Consider the following 21,577-nt stretch of genomic DNA (forward strand, 5'->3'; position numbering starts at 1 on the left):
CCGCTGGTGGGATGGCATTTCGGGGAGATTAGTCGCCCGCGACAAGGGAGATTTGTAGCACAGCGACAAATCTCCCCGTCTGCCATGGCCCTTAGGGTAAGAACCCATGAACCGAGTTATTCGCACGCAATAGATCTCTGCTATCATGGGCAAGTAACTCCTCCGAAATAGCTTTCCGGTAAACATAGGGGCTATCAAAAACCCCATTGGAGCTCTCTGAAAATTTTCCATTTGAATGAGGGTCACGTGTATAAAAGGTTGGACGATCTCTGCCCTTACAGAACACTGCTTGTGTCTATTGCTCGACTAGGCATATAACCTGAATTGCCCCTGAAAGTTTCAGTTACAAAACAATGAGAATCAACGCCGATCATTTGACTTTGTATTCAAGATCAAATACAAAGGAAACAGACTGGTTATCACTTGAAAAGAGGCAGACATTTGCCTTTGTATTCAACAGAGATCAAATATAAGGAAACAATGTGAAAAGGTGCAATATAGCAATAACCGTGGTTGTTAGGAATCATTCAGCAACGAGGTAACAGTTATTCCCCATTAGGAAAAACACATTTCTGCATGTAGTCGAGGAACATCATCCCAACTAGAGTTTTGCCCGATGCACAAGGGAGCAGTAACGGTTATCTGGATAAAATAGTTCTGTACTGGTCGGTTATATATTGACAGAAGCCAAACACTGTAATATTCGATTTTATCTGGACTAATAAATGAGCATATTCAAACAAAACAAAACAAAGGGCTGGTTCATCTGAATTTCTAATGAACTCGTCTCAGGCAGACATACATTTGAGTAGCCCAATGTTAAAGACTTACCATATTTGCACCTATGTTGGTAAATTATTAACAGTACAGTAACTCACATCAGCATCATTATTTCATCATCAGGTTGCTATGGATTACGGTTAGTTACTGAGCCTTATTGCCTTCAGTCCCCATGACATCTCTTGCCTGGTTCTGTATTAGCTTACCGCTCTGATGTTGTCTTGTGGGTGATGTTACATTCCGGATACAGGGAGTGAGCTGACTCTCTCCTCTTTCGTGTGACGAATCCCTGGACCTGTCGCTAGAGCGGCGTCTGTCTCGCGAACGCTCGTGTCCACCGTTGGCACCATGGAGACTCATTCTGGCGCTACTTACTCCTACTCTAGCACCTCGTGATGGAGTACTGTAACGGAGAAAGAAGGGAAACTTCATGATACAAAAATATGAATGTCAACCCAGTTCAAGCCATACAAACAGTGACAATCTTAAAGGAACAGTAACACCTGGTGTGTTTGCTACAGAAACCCTACTATAGTTTATATAAATACCCTGCTGTGTAGCCCCGGGGGCAGCCGTTCCCGCACTGGTACAGCTGGGGTGTTTGCTACAGAAACCCTACTATAGTTTATATAAATACCCCACTGTGTAGCCCCGGGGGCAGCCATTCCTGCACTGGTACAGCTGGGGTGTTTGCTACAGAAACCCTACTATAGTTTATATAAATACCCTGCTGTGTAGCCCCGGGGGCAGCCGTTCCCGCACTGGTAAAGCTGGGGTGTTTGCTACAGAAACCCTACTATAGTTTATATAAATACCCCGCTGTGTAGCCCCGGGGGCAGCCGTTCCTGCACTGTTACAGCTGGGGTGTTTGCTACAGAAACCCTACTATAGTTTATATAAATACCCTGCTGTGTAGCCCCGGGGACAGCCATTCCTGCACTGGTACAGCTGGGGTGTTTGCTACAGAAACCCTACTATAGTTTATATAAATACCCCGCTGTGTAGCCCCGGGGGCAGCCATTCCTGCACCGGTACAGCTGGGGTGTTTGCTACAGAAACCCTACTATAGTTTATATAAATACCCCGCTGTGTAGCCCCGGGGGCAGCCATTCCTGCACTGGTACAGCTGGGGTGTTTGCTACAGAAACCCTACTATAGTTTATATAAATACCCCGCTGTGTAGCCCCGGGGGCAGCCATTCCTGCACTGGTACAGCTGGGGTGTTTGCTACAGAAACCCTACTATAGTTTATATAAATACCCCGCTGTGTAGCCCCGGGGGCAGCCATTCCTGCACCGGTACAGCTGGGGTGTTTGCTACAGAAACCCTACTATAGTTTATATAAATACCCCGCTGTGTAGCCCCGGGGGCAGCCATTCCTGCACTGGTACAGCTGGGGTGTTTGCTACAGAAACCCTACTATAGTTTATATAAATACCCTGCTGTGTAGCCCCATTCAAGCTGGAAAAAGGCACAGGTTAATAACTATTTATAAAAAATCTCCACACAAAGTAAGGAGGGAATAAGGTGCCTGATATTGTATTCAGTAAACACTGCTTGAATTAAAACACAGTAAAGCAAAACAATGGATAACAGCACTATATTATCATCCCTCTAGCCCTTGACAATGAAAGTAGCTGCAACTAAGTAGCTCCGTGTGTCAGCTTGCACAGTTAGGGCTCTGGCACACGGGGAGATTAGTCGCCCGCGACAAATCTCCCTTGTCGCGGGCGATTAATCTCCCCGTGTGCCAGAGCCCTTATTCGTAGGATACTAACCTTACCCAAGCAGCGGCCAGGCATGGGAACAGCTTGGGTATAAATGCACAAAGGAAATAAGTCCTGTGTAACAAAGACTCTTTGAAAGACAGCTCAGGATGCCAGGGCATTCCTTGCAAACTTCACCATATCTCCTATTCCGATCATGTTAATGGAGCGCTACTGCAGCAGTAGTAAAGGGAAAGGAAAAATCAAAAAATCCCACATTGTCCTCTGCCCCTCGTGCTTCAATGGCAGCGATTCAGACACCACCTCCCAGATATTAATCCAAATGATTTTCACACAATCACTGACTCAGACGGGCTTTTGCCTGACGTCGGCAGCCCCGCCGCCTCTCCTTTGTGCTATCGGCCCCTATCAGAGAGAAGCTATTGGACATCCCGGAGTGGTAGGCAGGATATGGAGATAAGGGAGGGAGGGGGGGGGGGCGCTGCCAGCTGCTTCATGGGAAGCTGTTTGCCTTCGGATTGAAATCAATTGAGAGAAAACCTGCTGGGGTAAATCATATTTCAGGCAATTTTAGAAACCACGTGGGCACTTTCCCAGACAGATCCTTCATCCTCCAACCGGCTCTGTTATCTCCTGCTGTCTAATGTCTCGTGGGGACTGTTCGAGAGATTCCAGACTGAGTTATAAGATGACTCCCACTGTGCAGAGATGAGTTAATCAGTGCTACGTGGGCCCGACTCTGCCGGGTTTATGTTAGTAACGTAACCAATCTGCAATTGGTCTTCATTTTTTATTATGTGTCGTAGTTGTTTGTGTTCGGCAACTCTCCAGTTTGTAGTTGCGGCAGCTATCTAGTTGCTAGGAACCAAATGACCTTAGCGACCAGAATGTGAGACTGGTATATGAACAGAAGAGGGCTTAAGTTGAATAATAAGGTATAAAAGTAACAATAACAATAAAACTGGAGCCTCATAGAGCAATAGGGTTTGGCTGCCGGGGTCAGTGACCCGCATTTGGAAGCTGCAAAGAGTCAGAAGAACAATAAATAATAAAGACTAACTGAAAAGTTGCTTAGAATTGGCCAGTCTATAAAATACTAAAAGTTAACTTAAAGGTGACCCCCCCCCCCTTTAAAGGGGTTGTTCACCTTTTTATTATCTTTTAGTATAAGACAATTTGTGACTGGTCTTCATTTTTATATTATTTGTGTTTTTATAAGTTATTTAAAGGGGTAGTTCAGCTTTTAGTATGTTATAGAATGGCCAGTCCTGAGCAACGTTTATACTGATCTTCATTTTTTATCCTTTTTGAATTATTTGCTTTCCAGCTTTTAAATAGGGGTCACTGTCCCCGGCAGCAACTATTTCTGTGTCATTGTTACGGTTACTTTTTATTACTTATCTTTCTAATCACACCCACTCCTATTCATATTCTAGCTTCTCATTTCAGCCACTGCTCAGTTGCTAGAGTAATTTGGCCCCTAGCAACCATATAACCGCTACAATTCCAAACTGGAGAGTTGGTGCATAAAAAGCTACAAAATTCAATGCAAGTTGTTCCAGAATAGCACTCTCTACAACATACTAAATTTAATTTTGCGCTGAACAACCCCCTTAACACAAGTCAGTGGCTTACAGGTCTATGTGGAGGTTCCAAATTTGGCTTCCGGTGTTTCTCAGATTAAAAATAAAAAAAAAAGGGGGTTTACACAAGCAGAGCTTTACCCATTTTGTCCCTCTATATAGAACGTCAAATTGGGCTGATCTGCATCCTAACAGAGACCTACACAGGCCTGTCAGGAGAGGGGAAGTTTTCTGCCTTCCTCTGGATCAACTAGCAGTTAGGCAGGTTATATATAGACATTATGGTTGAACGTGATGGACGTGTGTCTTTTTTCAACCTAACTTACTATGTTACTATGTTACCACAACAAAGCAGTCTTTGCCTGATGGGATTTTTCAAACCCGCCCGGTATCTGTCTGAGTTTCGGGCCAAGGAGGTAGTTGGGAAAGCTCCACACGCGGGCTGAGAAGCTGACGGCTCGGCAGCTTAAATCTGCCCCTGTAAGGCCAGCATTAGTGCACCACTTTGATTCCTTTAATCCATCTGGTTGTCAGAACAATTTACACTGTATAAAGTAGATCATGAAAGGTGGGGGGACCTCTTGTTGTGACTGTGCTTATCCTGTCTAAGCCCCCTTACTTGTAACAGTATCTTTAAAATGTATGTTGCTCCGAGCAATATCTCTATTAAGCTCACATATCCTCAGCAATAATTTTCTACTGTGCAATGTTTCATTTCTTGCCCTTTAGGGCAAATCAGGGGGCCTGGACTGAAGCAAAACACAGGTATGGGATCCCTTATCCGGAAAACCATTATCCAGTAAGTTCTGAATTGCGGAAAGGCCATCTCCCATAGACTCCATTATAAGAAAATAATTAAAATTTTTAAAAATGTTCTTTTTCTCTGTAATAATAAAACAGTACCTGTATTTGATCCCAACTAAGATATAATTACCCCTTGTTGGGGGCAGAAGAGCCCTATTGGGTTTATTTAATGGTTAAATGATTCCCTTTTCTCTGTAATAATAAAACAGTACCTGTACTTGATCCCAACTAAGATATAATTACCCCTTATTGGGGCAGAACAGCCCTATTGGGTTTATTTCATGGTTAAATGATTCCCTTTTCTCTGTAATAATAAAACAGTACCTGTACTTGATCCCAACTAAGATATAATTACCCCTTATTGGGGCAGAACAGCCCTATTGGGTTTATTTCATGGTTAAATTATCCAGAAAACCCTAGGTCCCGAGCATTCTGGATAACAGGTCCCATACCTTTATATACAAATGTATTTACTGTTTACATAAATGCACCCGTACCTTACTTTATTGCAGACGAGGAGGGGGATCTTTTGGAACATATATAGCGCTATATAAAAACAGGCCATTTCTGCTTCACGGCAAAGACGCCGTTGGCCTCCTGTGATATTTATGCCGCCGATGTTAAACCCACTGAATTAATAATGCAGAACTCCATTAGATCAGTCGCTGGCGAAACCGGGATCATAAATGAATATTTAATCCAATCTGGAATCATAGAGGCCGTTGTACCGAGCACAAATCAATCTTTGCAACAGGCGCGCCATAGAGCCGGTACATTCCCTACCACTTTCACATCCCATCGGTCAAAGAGAAGTACATAAATCCCACACATTAGATTGGGTGTTAAATATTTTACATCTGTAATTAGGGAATTAGTTTGGTGTTAAAGTGTGTAATGGATTATTATTGATCTTTTTTGCTTCTGTGCTAAAATTATATATAGAGCTCTTTTCGCGTAATATCCATGGGGACGGCTTATACAGCTGCCCAGTTATACACCTACTTCATACTGGGAATATGGCTAGTTGGTAAATCTAGTGAATAAGAGATAATGGGCGCCTAGGGAGACCCCCAATGTGCCGACATGGTCACTCAACAGGACTTTTAAAGGGGTAGGTTCACCGTTAACTTTTAGTATGTTATAGAATCCCCTATTCCTAGAAACTTTGCAATTGGTTTCCATTGTTTATTGTTGTTTTATAGTTTATTAATTATTTGCATTTATCTTCTGACTCTTTCCAGCTTTCAAATGGGGGTCGCTGACCCCAGTAGCCAGAAACGATTGCTCTGTGAGGCTCCAGTTTTATTATTATTTTATAACTTTTCCTTCTGCGAAGGCCCTCCACTATTCATATTCCCATCTCTTGTTTCAACCACTGCCTGGTTGCTAGGGTAAACAAGACCTTAGCAACTAGATAGCTGCTAAAATACCAAATGGAGACCTGCTGACCAATAACCATCAAAAATAACAAAACAAAGACCAATTGCAAATAGTCTCAAAATATCAATTCCTGCATCATAAGTTAATTTAAGGTGAACTATCCCTTTAAACATGCCAGATAGATATCTGGTCCATTTTCAGACAGGCCAATAAGCTGCCAACTAGATCTAAAGGGGCAGCTTTTTTGGCAACGTATATATATTTTTAGACTATTACAGTTTAGGGATCCCTTATACGGAAACCCAATATCCAGGAAGCTCCGAATTACGGTAAGCCTGTCTCCCATAGACTCCATTTTAATCAAATAATTCAGATTTTAAAAATGTATTTCCTTTTTCTCTGTAAAAATAAAACAGTACCATGTATTTAATCCCAATTGAGATATAATTAATCCTTACTGGATGCAAAATAATCCTATTGGGTTTAATTACTGTTTTATAAACCCAATAGGGCTGTTTTGCCCCAATAAGGGGTAATTATATCTTAGTTGGGATCAAGTACAGGTACTGTTTTATTATTACAGAGAAAAGGGAATCATTTAACCATTAAATAAACCCAATAGGGCTGTTCTGCCCCAATAAGGGGTAATTATATCTTAGTTGGGATCAAGTACAGGTACTGTTTTATTATTACAGAGAAAAGGGAATCATTTAACCATTAAATAAACCCAATAGGGCTGTTCTGCCCCCAATAAGGGGTAATTATATCTTAGTTGGGATCAAGTACAGGTACTGTTTTATTATTACAGAGAAAAGGGAATCATTTAACCATTAAAAAACCCAATAGGGCTGTTCTGCCCCCAATAAGGGGTAATTATATCTTAGTTGGAATCAAGTACAGGTTCTGTTTATTATTGATTAAAATGGAGCCTATGGGAGATGGCCTTTCTGTAATTCAGAACTTTCTGTATAATGGGTTTCTGGATAAGGGGTCCAATACCTGTAGTTATCAGAAACACAACAGCTTGGATTTGCTCCATTCATAAATAGTGTCCCCGCCATCGCTAAGGACAGCCCTGAGCACATAACACTGCTTTTTCAATATAAAAAAAAAAAAATGCACACAGGAGACATTTTTCCCCAAAGGATGAAGGCATATATGAAATGACAATTACTTGCAGAGCATTAGTGAAGCCATGCAGGCACATCACACAAGGAAATAAACAGGTACAAAAAAGAAAAGCTTTACATTACGGCACCACTACGCCCGTAAACATGGGGCAAGCACTCAACATAAATATTTCAGGTGAAATGGAAGTGCTGAGGTTGACAAGGAGAGAGGTGCAACGCTGGCACAGTACCTACCTTGAATGCTTATAGAGCTTACGGGGTCTATTATACAATTTCCGATCCCAGTTCTCTGGATCGCTGGAGTTACTGTCATAAGGATGGGGCCGTCCTGCCATGCCACTCCCAGATTGCTCACACTATCCTCTGAAAGCACACATGACCCACATAACATAGCAGTATTGATCAGAACAAATAAAAGAGAATGCCATGCAGAATGAAGGGCAAATGTACCGTGAAAGTGAAAACAAAAAAAAAAAACTAGTTACCCAGTGTTGTACTGCAGGGTGTGTGGCCCCTATGGAACGTTAACGAACAGGAATTTGGCCCTAATATTTCTGTAATGTGAAAGGTCATATTCGTTATCCGGAAACCCATAATCAAGAAAGCACCGAATTATAAAAAGGACTGCACTTTAATCAAATAATTCAAATTTTGGAAAAATATTTCCGTTTTCTCTGTAGTAATAAAACAGTACCTGTACTTGATCCCAACTAAGATATAATTACCCCTTATTGGGGCAGAACAGCCCTATTGGGTTTATTTAATGGTTAAATGATTCCCTTTTCTCTGTAATAATAAAACAGTACCTGTACTTGATCCCAACTAAGATATAATTACCCCTTATTGGGGGCAGAACAGCCCTATTGGGTTTATTTCATGGTTAAATGATTCCCTTTTCTCTGTAATAATAAAACAGTACCTGTACTTGATCCCAACTAAGATATAATTACCCCTTATTGGGGGCAGAACAGCCCTATTGGGTTTATTTAATGGTTAAATGATTCCCTTTTCTCTGTAATAATAAAACAGTACCTGTACTTGATCCCAACTAAGATATAATTACCTCTTATTGGGGGCAGAACAGCCCTATTGGGTTTATTTAATGGTTAAATGATTCCCTTTTCTCTGTAATAATAAAACAGTACCTGTACTTGATCCCAACTAAGATATAATTACCCCTTATTGGGGGCAGAACAGCCCTATTGGGTTTATTTAATGGTTAAATGATTCCCTTTTCTCTGTAATAATAAAACAGTACCTGTACTTGATCCCAACTAAGATATAATTACCCCTTATTGGGGCAGAACAGCCCTATTGGGTTTATTTCATGGTTAAATGATTCCCTTTTCTCTGTAATAATAAAACAGTACCTGTACTTGATCCCAACTAAGATATAATTACCCCTTATTGGGGCAGAACAGCCCTATTGGGTTTATTTAATGGTTAAATGATTCCCCTTTTCTCTGTAATAATAAAACAGTACCTGTACTTGATCCCAACTAAGATATAATTACCCCTTATTGGGGCAGAACAGTCCTATTGGGTTTATTGGGACTTCAATAGAAAGGAAAATTACAAAAATTAACAATAACAATGAACATGTTTTTTGGCTGCCGGGGTCAGTGACCCCCATTTGAAAGCTACGAAGACACACTAAGCTACATAGTAGCAGCTACTTTTTCACGGCTACTAAACGCCAGAAAATCCCCTGCCATAGACAATACGGAGAATAGCCTCTGGTAAAACAAACGTAGAGACAAATATTCGTAACTGATCAGCAGTTAGTAGCTGCTACTAGTAGCTCTGTGTGTCTTCCTCCTTAAGGCCAGTGGCACACGTGGAGATTAGTCGTCTGCAATAAATCTTCGCTATTGCGGGTGACTAATCTCCTTTAAATGCCATCCCACCCGCAAGAATGTAAACCACCGATGGGATGCATACACATTTCCTTGCAAGGCGAAAAAAGTGGATTCCCTACTCTGCAGAATACAATGGTGTTTTCGCTGTTATCTGCTATCTGCCTTTTTTCCTTTGAATGGCTGCCCCCATAGCTACACAGCACCTTAGTTTATATCAATTTATGGGGTAAAAACGCCAGTTGTACCAGTGCAGGGCCGCAGTACAGGTATAGGACCCATTATCCAGAATGCTTGGGACCAAGGGTATTCCGGATAAGGGATCTTTCCGTAATTTGGATCTCAATACCTTAAGTCTACTAAAAAATCAATAAAACATTAATTAACCCCAATAGGATTGTTTTGCATCCAATAAGGATTATTTATATCTTAGTTGGGATCAATTACAAGGTACAGTTTTATTTCCACATAGAAAAAGGAAATCAGTTTTAAAATTCTGAATTATTTGATTAAAATGGAGTCTATGGGAGACAGGCTTTCCGTAATTCGGAGCTTTCTGGATAACGGGTTTCCGGATAAGGGGTCCGATACCTGTACATTATATTCTGAACACTTTTACTTTTTGGTGTGACTGTTCCTTTAATGCCATACAAATATGACTATTTGACAACATGACCTTTCACACTGAAATTAATTATAGTCTCTTACTGAACCCACCTGAACCAAACAGAAATATTTTCATGAAATAATCTGCACCTCTGCTGTAGAACACTGGTTACCTAGCAGACTTCTATAGCGGTGTTTGGAGGGATTTAAAGAAAAAGTATGACCAACAGCCAGCTATGAAAACACAGAAAAACAAAAGCATTGGATTAAAAGAAGTGAATGAAGCAGGAATTAGTAAATTGTACTGCAATAAGTATACAATTTGCATAGAAAGAGAAATAAAAAACAGTTGTTGCATGCTTTTAAATAGAAGGTAGGCTTTCATTGGTTCCAGCTCCTATTAATCTACATTATAAAATACCCAAACATGTAGATCTATCTACAGATTGCTTAACATAAGTGGATAAGGCGTTATGGTAATTCTTGACATTTCCCTTCTAAATCCTAAAATATTCCCAAGTATGTTCCTATCATCTCACATTGTTATCAGAATAGCACTCAATAGTAAGAAATCCAAGTCCGGCTTGGGACTCCTCCAGTTACTTGGGAGTAGGAGAAACAATAGGTTAGCAGAAAGCAGTTCTAATGTGTAGCGCTGGCTGAAAGCTCAGACTCAGGCACACTTTACTGCTGCGCTGCAAGTTGGAGTGATATCCCCCCCCCCTCACCCCGAGCAGCCAATCAGCAGAACAATGGGAAGGGAGCAAGATAGCAGCTCCCAGTAGGTATCAGAATAGCACTAAATAGTAAGAAATCCAAGTCCAGCTTGGGACCCCTCCAGTTACATGGGAGCAGGAGAAACAATAGGTTAGCTGAAAGCAGTTCTAATGTGTAGCGCTGGCTGAAAGCTCAGACTCAGGCACACTTTACTGCTGCGCTGCAAGTTGGAGTGATATCCCCCCCCCAGCAGCCGATCAGCAGAACAATGGGAAGGGAGCAAGATAGCAGCTCCCAGTAGGTATCAGAATAGCACTCAATAGTAAGAAATCCAAGTCCGGCTTGGGACTCCTCCAGTTACATGGGAGTAGGAGAAACAATAGGTTAGCTGAAAGCAGTTCTAATGTGTAGCGCTGGCTGAAAGCTCAGACTCAGGCACGATGCACTGAGATGGCGCCTACACACCAATATTACAGCTACAAATACATTTGTTGGTTCAAGAATAAATGTTAATAATGTTAAATGGCAGAGGGAATTATTTGCTGTGTAACAATGTCCTTTAGAAATAAAAAGTACCCCATAAACAGCATGACAGTATCCCTTTGTTTGCTGATAGCTGTACTAAGCAGGAACAGAACCCAGGACCTTTAAAATGCACAAGTCTTGGGTTTAATTGTGTCTATAAAATGTGACACGTCTCTTTATGAACAGTAATATGCTGGCTAGAGAGACAAACATGTAGGTTGCCATGGCTTGTCCCATGAGAGACATTATAAAGCTGCCTCGTGAATACTAAATAAGCAGATATGTTCAACCGAGCTTTAATTCCCCAGTCGGATGTAATTAAAATTCCTTAGTATCACAGATACAATGCATCATGCAAATGTAAGCACCAAAAAATGGAAACTCCTGTTTAGGAAATAGCGGTGGAACTGCAATTACAAGTCGGACGAGGGAAGCGATTCATTTAACAACCGGTCTAGCGAGGGTGTAAACACGGGACGGACTCAAGCATGCCAAGTGAGGTTGACCATAACCATAGAGTAAAATAATGTCAGGAAGTGTACAAAGAAAAATATACAGATGTAAAAAATATCTATTTTTAATCGTCGTGGACTGCATCCAGAATCTCCTTGAGGTACAGATCATTTCCATCAACTAAAGCCCTTCAACTACTGAACAGGAGGTGCAGTTATATAACAAATACACAACAGCTGTTGGGAGTGATACAATATTACACACAGCAGCTTTCTATGGCTGGATAATGTTGAAGGTAGGACCTGTTATCCAGAATGCTCGGGACCAAAGGTGTTCCGTAATTTGGATCTCCATACCTTAATTCTACTAAAAAAATCAATAAAACATAAATTAAACCCAATAGGATTGTTTTGCATCCAATAAGGATTATTTATATCTTAGTTGGGATCAAGTACAGGTACTGTTTTATTATTACAGAGAAAAGGGAATCATTTAACCATTAAATAAACCCAATAGGGCTGTTCTGCCCCAATAAGGGGTAATTATATCTTAGTTGGGATCAAGTACATGTACTGTTTTATTATTACAGAGAAAAGGGAATCATTTAACCATGAAATAAACCCAATAGGGCTGTTCTGCCCCCAATAAGGGGTAATTATATCTTAGTTGGGATCAAGTACAGATACTGTTTTATTATTACAGAGAAAAGGGAATCATTTAACCATGAAATAAACCCAATAGGGCTGTTCTGCCCCCAATAAGGGGTAATTATATCTTAGTTGGGATCAAGTACAGGTACTGTTTTATTATTACAGAGAAAAGGGAATCATTTAACCATGAAATAAACCCAATAGGGCTGTTCTGCCCCAATAAGGGGTAATTATATCTTAGTTGGGATCAAGTACAGGTACTGTTTTATTATAACAGAGAAAAGGGAATCATTTAACCATTAAATTTTTTAAAATTAGAATTATTTGCTTATAATGGAGTCTATGGGAGACGGGCTTTCCGTAATTCAGAGCTTTCTAGATAACGGGTTTCCGGATAAGTGATCCGATACCTGTATAATATTTTTGCATTAAAAAAATAATTTACTCCCATGGTGATTTATTTGCTGGCAGACGTGCAACTGCCTGTTAGCCCTGTTATTGTCCTGTAACACAACAGTGTTTCTATTGTTTGCAACACTGCCAAATGGAAAGGCCTCTGGGTATATGAATTATTTGCCTTACTTTTCTGCCTTCTTCCAAACTGATGATTAAAGTATAATTTGAGTGCTAAATTCAGTATCCCTGGACACCATAAGGTTGCCTGTGAGATATTTATTGCAATAGCTAGCTGAACTACAGGCAGAAGATTTGCAAAACAAAAAGGAGTTGTAACAATCTACATTAAAAGAAGAGTTAATTTTAGGGTGGAAATTAAAATCACCCGGCAGGTATTTCCCTATTATCTATTAACCTCTTTTAATTATCAATTAACCTTTTTGGAATGTGGGAGGAAACCTACATAAGCATGGGGAGAATGTACAAATTCCCATAGCTGCCATTATATCCATTTAAATAAAGGTACAGGTATAGGACCCATTATCCAGAATGCTCGGGACCAAGGGTATTCCGGATAAGGGGTCTTTCCATAATTTGGATCTCCATACCTTAAGTTTACTAAAAAATTAATAAAACATTAATTAAACCCAATAGGATTGTTTTGCATCCAATAAAGATTATTTATATCTTAGTTGGGATCAATTACAGGTACTGTTTTATTTCTACATAAAAAAAAGGAAATCAGTTTTAAAATTCTGAATTATTTGCTTATAATGGAGTCTATGGGAGACGGGCTTTCCGTAATTCGGAGCTTTCTGGATAACGGGTTTCCGGATAAGGGGTCCGATACCTGTACTGTTGTCTTATCTACCTTTTCATTACTAGCTAGTGTGTACAGGTATCGGACCCCTTATCCGGAAACCCATTATTCAGAAAGTTCAGAATTATGTAATCCCTTTTTCTCTGTAATAATAAAACAGTACCTGTACTTGATCCCAACTAAGATATAATTACCCCTTATTGGGGGCAGAACAGCCCTATTGGGTTTATTTCATGGTTAAATGATTCCCTTTTCTCTGTAATAATAAAACAGTACCTGTACTTGATCCCAACTAAGATATAATTACCCCTTATTGGGGCAGAACAGCCCTATTGGGTTTATTTAATGGTTAAATGATTCCCTTTTCTCTGTAATAATAAAACAGTACCTGTACTTGATCCCAACTAAGAAATAATTACCCCTTATTGGAGGCAAAACAAACCTATTGGGTTTAATTACTGTTTAAATAATTTTAGTAGACTTACGGTAGGAGATCTGACGGAAAGATCCCTTATCCGGAAAACCCCAAGTCCCGAGCATTCTGGATAATGGGTCCTATACCTGTACTTATTGAGCAGAGACTAAAAAGGATGCCTTTCCTCAATTACCATGAAGTGAAAAACCCTGGTCTTAATATGGCCTAATGAGTGGATAATCTCTTGTTATGTTCACCTTAGGTGGGCGACAAGAGGATAATTTGATTGTTTGGCCCTAGGTTATTAAGGTAGCTGTGTATGGCCACCTTAAATCAAAAGCAACATTTCTTTGACTTGGCATCCCTTGGCACCGCATGTAGGTCACAACACTTTCCAGCTTACTTTATGGCACAGACACCAGTCTGAACCTGGCTGAGACGGATCCTTTAGAGAATTAGAAACAACGCAGACATCTCAGTAATCAGCTTCTGACCTTACCTGCTCTGGATGTGCTTATAGCTCCCCAGGGTAACAGATAAGGAATAAGCCATAATAGCCTTTTGGAACAGAATAAAAAATCAATATATATTTTTTTTCATATATAGCTTAACACAATACGGAGATATTTTTGAAACAGAAACCTAATTAGCTGCCTCTAATGTCTGCCCATCCCTCTGTGTGTTTATAACCGGAGCAAGAGGTTGATAAGGAGTTAATACAGACTGCAGCTATGGAACATTTTATATATAAAATATGTATACCAGGGGTGCTCAGTGCATTATACCATATTACCCAGTAGGGCAGATGTGCTGTAAACAAATGGGCCAAGGTTATTCTGCACAGGGGGCAGTAGAAGCAGCCTTGATCTCATCCACAGACCCTAATGACCCACTAGTGACCAGATTAGTAAGGGTAAAACTGTGCATAGTGTAGAAATGACCATTAATGTATTCCATTTGGTAGTACAGGTATGGGATCCCTTAACCGGAAACCCGTTATGCAGAAAGTACTGAATTACGGAAAGCCTGTCTCCCATAGACTCCATTTTAATCAAATAATTCCAAATTTTAAAACTGATTTCCATTTTCTCTGTAGTAATAAAACAGTACCTGTACTTGATCCCAACTAAGATATAATTACTCCTTATTGGGGGCAGAATAGCCCTATTGGGTTTATTTCATGGTTAAATGATTCCCTTTTCTCTGTAATAATAAAACAGTACCTGTACTTGATCCCAACTAAGATATAATTACCCCTTATTGGGGGCAGAACAACCCTATTGGGTTTATTTCATGGTTAAATGATTCCCTTTTCTCTGTAATAATAAAACAGTACCTGTACTTGATCCCAACTAAGATATAATTACCCCTTATTGGGGGCAGAACAACCCTATTGGGTTTATTTCATGGTTAAATGATTCCCTTTTCTCTGTAATAATAAAACAGTACCTGTACTTGATCCCAACTAAGATATAATTACCCCTTATTGGGGGCAGAACAGCCCTATTGGGTTTATTTAATGGTTAAATGATTCCCTTTTCTCTGTAATAATAAAACAGTACCTGTACTTGATCCCAACTAAGATATAATTACCCCTTATTGGGGGCAGAACAGCCCTATTGGGTTTATTTCATGGTTAAATGATTCCCTTTTCTCTGTAATAATAAAACAGTACCTGTACTTGATCCCAACTAAGATATAATTACCCCTTATTGGGGCAGAACAGCCCTATTGGGTTTATTTAATGGTTAAATGATTCCCTTTTCTCTGTAATAATAAAACAGTACCTGTACTTGATCCCAACTAAGATATAATTACCCTTTATTGGGGCAAAACAGCCCTATTGGGTTTATTTAATGGTTAAATGATTCCCTTTTCTCTGTAATAATAAAACAGTACCTGTACTTGATCCCAACTAAGATATAATTACCCCTTATTGGATCCTATTGGGTTCAATTAATGTTTTATTGATTTTTCAATAGACTTAAGGTATGGAGATCCAAATTACGGAAAGACCCCTTATCCGAAATACCCTTGGTCCTGAGCTTTCTGGATAACGGGTCATATACCTGTATGCATTTAAAAATCGGAGCTGTCAATCATATATTGCCTGCCCCGCCTCTATGCCTCCGGCATAGAGGCGGGGCAGGCAATATATGATTGACAGCTCCAATTTTTAATTACAATTACTTCAACTTCCCATTCAGCACTTCCTAGATGGCAAATGCATAAGATTTTGGGTGAAACAAAGCTTTGCCTTAATAAGTGTACTCAAAATGGCGCTGGCCTGCTGGCTTTGACTGTAAATTCTAAGACTGAAGGAGAAAAATTCAATAATTCATAAAGTGTAAGTAAAGTTTATTTTGCTCTACTAACATGACACACAAAGATTTGGAATTATTTCTTAGGGTGACAGGTCCCCTTTAAAAAACATGGCTCCGGCCTAGCACAAATAGGCATAAATTCCTGTTTTCCCAGTGGGTGGCACAAAAGTGCTGACCTTTCCAGTGAAACATAACAATAAAAATGCCTCTTTCAGTAAAAGTCGTTCAAGCGAAACAATAGCCCCCATATTTTCCTCTTCCTGATGCCACTGTTTGAGTTCTTAACATTTCCTTAAATGCCTAAAAAATGCCAAACAGACTGTTAAAGCCTTTTTTATGGTGTTTAAATAAAAACTGACCTTGACGGAAGAATGTAATTGGCCTGCCAGTAATGAGAAAGAAAGGCATGCTGGGACTTTAGGGACATCCTTGGGTACAACAGGAGCATCTAAATAAGTATTTTCTAATCCCAACCAGGCCCAGAAATTAAGTGTTACTTCTCATTTAACTACCATAGCAACCGGGCAACAGTTAGGAAGTCAGAATGTCCCATGAACAGTAGTGACATACAAGCAATATAAAAATAAAAACCACACAATCTGCTTTTGGATTTCAGGGATTAGTGATTACAAAGAGTTAAAGAACAAGAAAGGTAATAATTCTAATATCATAGAAATATTACGGTGCAACTGAAATGCTGCATAGACCAGTAATATCCATTAAGTACTAAAGGTTTAGTACCTACTTCCTCCAATTGTGTTATAAACACCACAAACTTCCAGCTGCGACTCACAGAAACATATTTTGGGTGTTAAGTACAAAATAATACTTCACTTATATATGAAATATTCATCCCTGGCTGAAGCAAGTAAGGAGTAAAATAAAAAGGAACCAGGAACCCATGGCACCTCCGGCACAGACATAATTCACAGAAGATAATATAGTGAGTATTGCAGACAATGGATATTGGAATATTACAGACACACAAAAACTCTCTTTTTTAGTTCTACAACTTTACACAATTGCCCATAAGTCTGTCTCTGACAGTTCTAATCACACCCCTTACAGCAATATGCCCAGTCATGTTCCTGGCACAGAGAACCCCTAGCCCTGCCCCCCAGTAGTACTGTTACCCGCGCACCCCTAGCCCTGCCCCCCAGTAGTACTGTTACCCGCGCACCCCTAGCCCTGCCCCCCAGTAGTACCGTTACCCGCGCACCCCTAGCCCTGCCCCCCAGTAGTACTGTTACCCGCGCACCCCTAGCCCTGCCCCCCAGTAGTACTGTTACCCGCGCACCCCTAGCCCTGCCCCCCAGTAGTACTGTTACCCGCGCACCCCTAGCCCTGCCCCCCAGTAGTACTGTTACCCGCGCACCCCTAGCCCTGCCCCCCCAGTAGTTACTGTTACCCGCGCACCCCTAGCCCTGCCCCCCCAGTAGTACTGTTACCCGCGCACCCCTAGCCCTGCCCCCCAGTAGTACTGTTACCCGCGCACCCCTAGCCCTGCCCCCCAGTAGTACTGTTACCCGCGCACCCCTAGAGTAGTACTTACCCGCGCACCCCTAGCCCTGCCCCCCCAGTAGTACTGTTACCCGCGCACCCCTAGCCCTGCCCCCCCAGTAGTACTGTTACCCGCGCACCCCTAGCCCTGCCCCCCCCAGTAGTACTGTTACCCGCGCACCCCTAGCCCTGCCCCCCCCAGTAGTACTGTTACCCGCGCACCCCTAGCCCTGCCCCCCAGTAGTACTGTTACCCGCGCACCCCTAGCCCTGCCCCCCCAGTAGTACTGTTACCCACACACTGCCTCATATAGTCCCCACTGAACTAGTTTTCCTCACACAGCACCCCTAGTCCTGCCCCCTCTCCCCAGATACAGTCCCCTCACACACAGGCCCAGATACAGTCACACACAGGCCCAGATACAGTCCCCTCACACACAGGCCCAGATACAGTCCCCTCACACACAGGCCCAGATACAGTCCCCTCACACACAGGCCCAGATACAGTCCCCTCACACACAGGCCCAGATACAGTCCCCTCACACACAGGCCCAGATACAGTCCCCTCACACACAGGCCCAGATACAGTCCCCTCACACACAGGCCCAGATACAGTCCCCTCACACACAGGCCCAGATACAGTCCCCTCACACACAGGCCCAGATACAGTCCCCTCACACACAGGCCCAGATACAGTCCCCTCACACACAGGCCCAGATACAGTCCCCTCACACACAGGCCCAGATACAGTCCCCTCACACACAGGCCCAGATACAGTCCCCTCACACACAGATATAATTGCTACCTCCTCACACAACAACCGCCCCTGTGTGACACCCAGCACCCCCATCCCTGTGTACCCCTCAAACACCGCCCTACCCCAGCAGCTGCCCAAGCCCTGCCGCACAGACACAACATCGCACAGTTCTGCCCCCCAACCCAGCGTAATAGCCCTGTCATCTCTCCCCGTCTCCCCTCACTGACACAACCCGGAGCCGCCATGCCACCCCCAACATTCCGCCACTTCTCATCCCATTTCCCCGCTAGTTCCGATCATTAGACCACGAACCATCCTTACCTGCACTCGGCCTCACAGCACCATGGGGCCAGCAGCTCCCGTACCTCGGCCTCCTCCCCAGTTCCGAGTATTATCCAACTCTCGCGAGAACTGCCGCTCCGGCCCCTCACACTGCGCTAATCTCGCGGGACTTCCCGCTTCGCAAATTGCAAATCTCGCGAGAGCTGGCCGGACGTCTTGCAGTGTGACAGTCTGTAGTACAACTTGTTGTGACAGGAACTTGCCCATTACCCCAGCTAGCCTTCTGTGTGAGGGGTATAGGTGGCCCTGTAGCTTTTCCCTTTCCATCCCATACAGGTGATTAGAACTAACTTGTGTCCAAATTAGCCAAGTCAGTTCTAAAACCAGTATACATGGGAAAACCTGCCTTTTTAAAGTGTGTAATCACTTCCCATGCCCTGTGCCCCCTCTTCAGTTACTGGGATGGCTGATAATTCCCTCTGTGCCCAGTCCAGCTGGGAAGTCACTAAAGAAGTACCACATACCCTATAGAGCAGGGAGCTGGTTGTAAGGCAGACAGGTTGAGCCTGAAAGAGCAAATAGGAATACAAAATAAAGCCCCTGTCTATACTGCCCAATTGCATGCTGGGTATTGTAGTTTTATATTAATCCTAGCTGTAGGCTAATTGTTAGATACAAACTACATTACCCAGCATGCAGTGGAACAGGCACACTAGGGGGGAAAAACTTTGGCTAGTTTCCAGACTACAAACTACAAGGCCCCAAAAACTACCCCGGTGGGTTTGTACTTTGGAAACCTGACAGGAAAAAAACTGGCAACCCTGCCACTAATTTACTAGTGTTTAGGCGAGAATTTGAGTAAAAACTTTTCTTCGAATATTTTTGTAAGAAAAATGTGTTTGGCTGAGAATGTTTTTTTTTTTCTCGTTATTTTCCACAGTTTCTCTATAATTTACTACAGTGTTGATCAAATTACCTTGTGGGTTTGGTTTTACGTTTAGTTTTATGGTGCAGCCAAGTCTGGTTCAGTGGTGGCTAGGGATGCACCAAATCCATTATTTTGGATTTGTAAATCAGGAAAAGGAAAAGAGATTGGGATTTGGTTCGGACAGGAGCATGAATTTGTCTGAGTCCTGCTGAAATCCTACTGATTGGTGTATGAGCCCTGATAACATAATAATTGGGGGGGTGGTCAATTTAGCTTCATAGGCCCAATAAGCTTCATACCTACTCAGTAGTCACCAAGGTGGTGGCCAGTAAATATAACCGAGCTACATCTGTGGCTGGTTTCCTGGAGCAGGGTTGCTCACATGATATTTTTTGGCCAAAATGCCCATTCATAACCAGGCCATATCTAATTACACCCAAATCATGCCTACTGTTTCACCTTCACTTTTTACCCTTCCAGACACAAAAAGAACCCAAAACAACTGTAATGCAATATTATATTTAATAAATAAATTAAATAATTTGGACTGATTACTCAAGAGTGAAAAATTTAGAGTTGAGCTCCATTTTGGTGCTGAAGAAAAAGAGGTCTGGGTTAAGTATTTATGAGATAAAATCGTATTTTTTCTAAAGCTGGCTACACACGTGGTGATTTTCGATCTTTTGTGCGACCATCGGACCCTCGAAAGATCTTTCCAACCCTCCACTGACATTCAGGGCTGAATCGTCAGATATGGAGGTAGAAGCAATAGGATTTCTACCTCCTTCTGCCGATTCAGCCCTGAACATAGATTTTGCTCGGGTGCCTTCAATGGTGCCCAATCAAAATCTTCTAACCCGCCCGATCAGCGACTCGACCGATATCGCCTCACCGACTTTCCATACACGCACCGAATATTGTACGAAACGAGGTTTCGTACAATATTATCGGTGCGTGTATGGCCAGCTTAACTTATCGAACATTTCCTAAAGTCCATGATAATTTTGTTAAAATTCCGCAACTATTTCGTGCCTTTCATTGACTTCCACAAAAAGTCGAACTTTTCGCAATGACTAGGACCATTTCGGAATTCATTCAAGCTTTGGTATTGTGGCTCTCTTTTTGCCAGGTTGGATCTGTCGAAGTGCCATTGAGTCCTATGGGAGGCTTCCAAAATCGTGCATTGAAGGTTTTAAAGCCAGAAAGGCCTTCGTGTTGTTTACAAACGTTCGGATCTGAAGATTTCGTGATTTTCGGAAGGCAATTACGATATTTTTGTACAACCGATAAAAGCATTTTTGTTACATTTTAGAACATCAGAAATTATCGCAGTTACTCCGAATTTTTTCCTAACCGTGATTTTAGTGAATTGGCGCCATAGGATCCAATCAGGTATTTATTGACTTTGTTTGATGGTATCTAGTCACTAGATGGCGCTGTACTTCATGTATACCATTGATGAGCATTTTGCTTAGATGGACTGTCTAACGAGAGGGGTTTATTTTAGCACAAGGTAGGGGCTCAGAGGAAGAGATTGAGTAGGGATGATAGGGAGTGATACAGCATAGCTGAAACGAGGGGAAATGTGAATGTACGTTGATGTGAGGGGACAAAACTAATTATAAGTTAAGTCACATATTGAACTCTGTAGATGGAAAAGGCTTCATGAGTAGAGTTGAAAGGATGGAAAAGACAAAGCTCAGCTGGAAGGAGGGGAGGGATGGATCTCAGCAAAGGGAAGGGAGAGACAGGCCATTTGGAAATAGAAGACAAATGGGGCACTCTAATGATGGAGGTCAGGTAAAAGAATTCAAGGCCTGGATCTCAGTAGAAGGGGGTCTATTATAAATTGTTGTATAGCCTGCGAGTAAAGAATGTTGTAAAGACTTGATGGTTCATTATCGTGGGTACTGTGAGTAAAATGATGAAGAGAAGAGAGTGACTG

At 41.8% G+C, this 21,577-nt stretch overlaps 1 protein-coding gene across 5 annotated transcripts in view; it reads right to left on the reverse strand.

Moving 5' to 3' along the window:
• The window catches only part of btbd10 (BTB (POZ) domain containing 10), a 33,263-nt gene extending 14,412 nt beyond the window's left edge, over positions 1-18,851 (reverse strand). Inside the window, exons 1-4 of one of the 5 annotated variants that reach the window (XM_004913340.4) lie at positions 18,744-18,831; positions 9,978-10,100; positions 7,639-7,767; positions 987-1,183 (exon numbers count right to left, since the gene is read on the reverse strand). In XM_004913340.4, coding sequence (XP_004913397.1) covers positions 987-1,183; positions 7,639-7,739 — 298 coding nt within the window. In that variant the 5' untranslated portion in view covers positions 7,740-7,767; positions 9,978-10,100; positions 18,744-18,831. Of the gene's footprint in view, positions 1-986; positions 1,184-2,558; positions 2,804-7,638; positions 7,768-9,977; positions 10,101-18,743 lie in introns of those variants that run through there. The other 4 variants (XM_002936740.4, XM_031900420.1, XM_012962086.3 and 1 more) reach the window with 4 other exon arrangements.
• Positions 18,852-21,577: the final 2,726 nt, after the last annotated feature.

Source organism: Xenopus tropicalis, chromosome 4 (assembly GCF_000004195.4).
Source record: "Xenopus tropicalis strain Nigerian chromosome 4, UCB_Xtro_10.0, whole genome shotgun sequence".
NCBI classification, from domain to species: Eukaryota; Metazoa; Chordata; class Amphibia; order Anura; family Pipidae; genus Xenopus; species Xenopus tropicalis.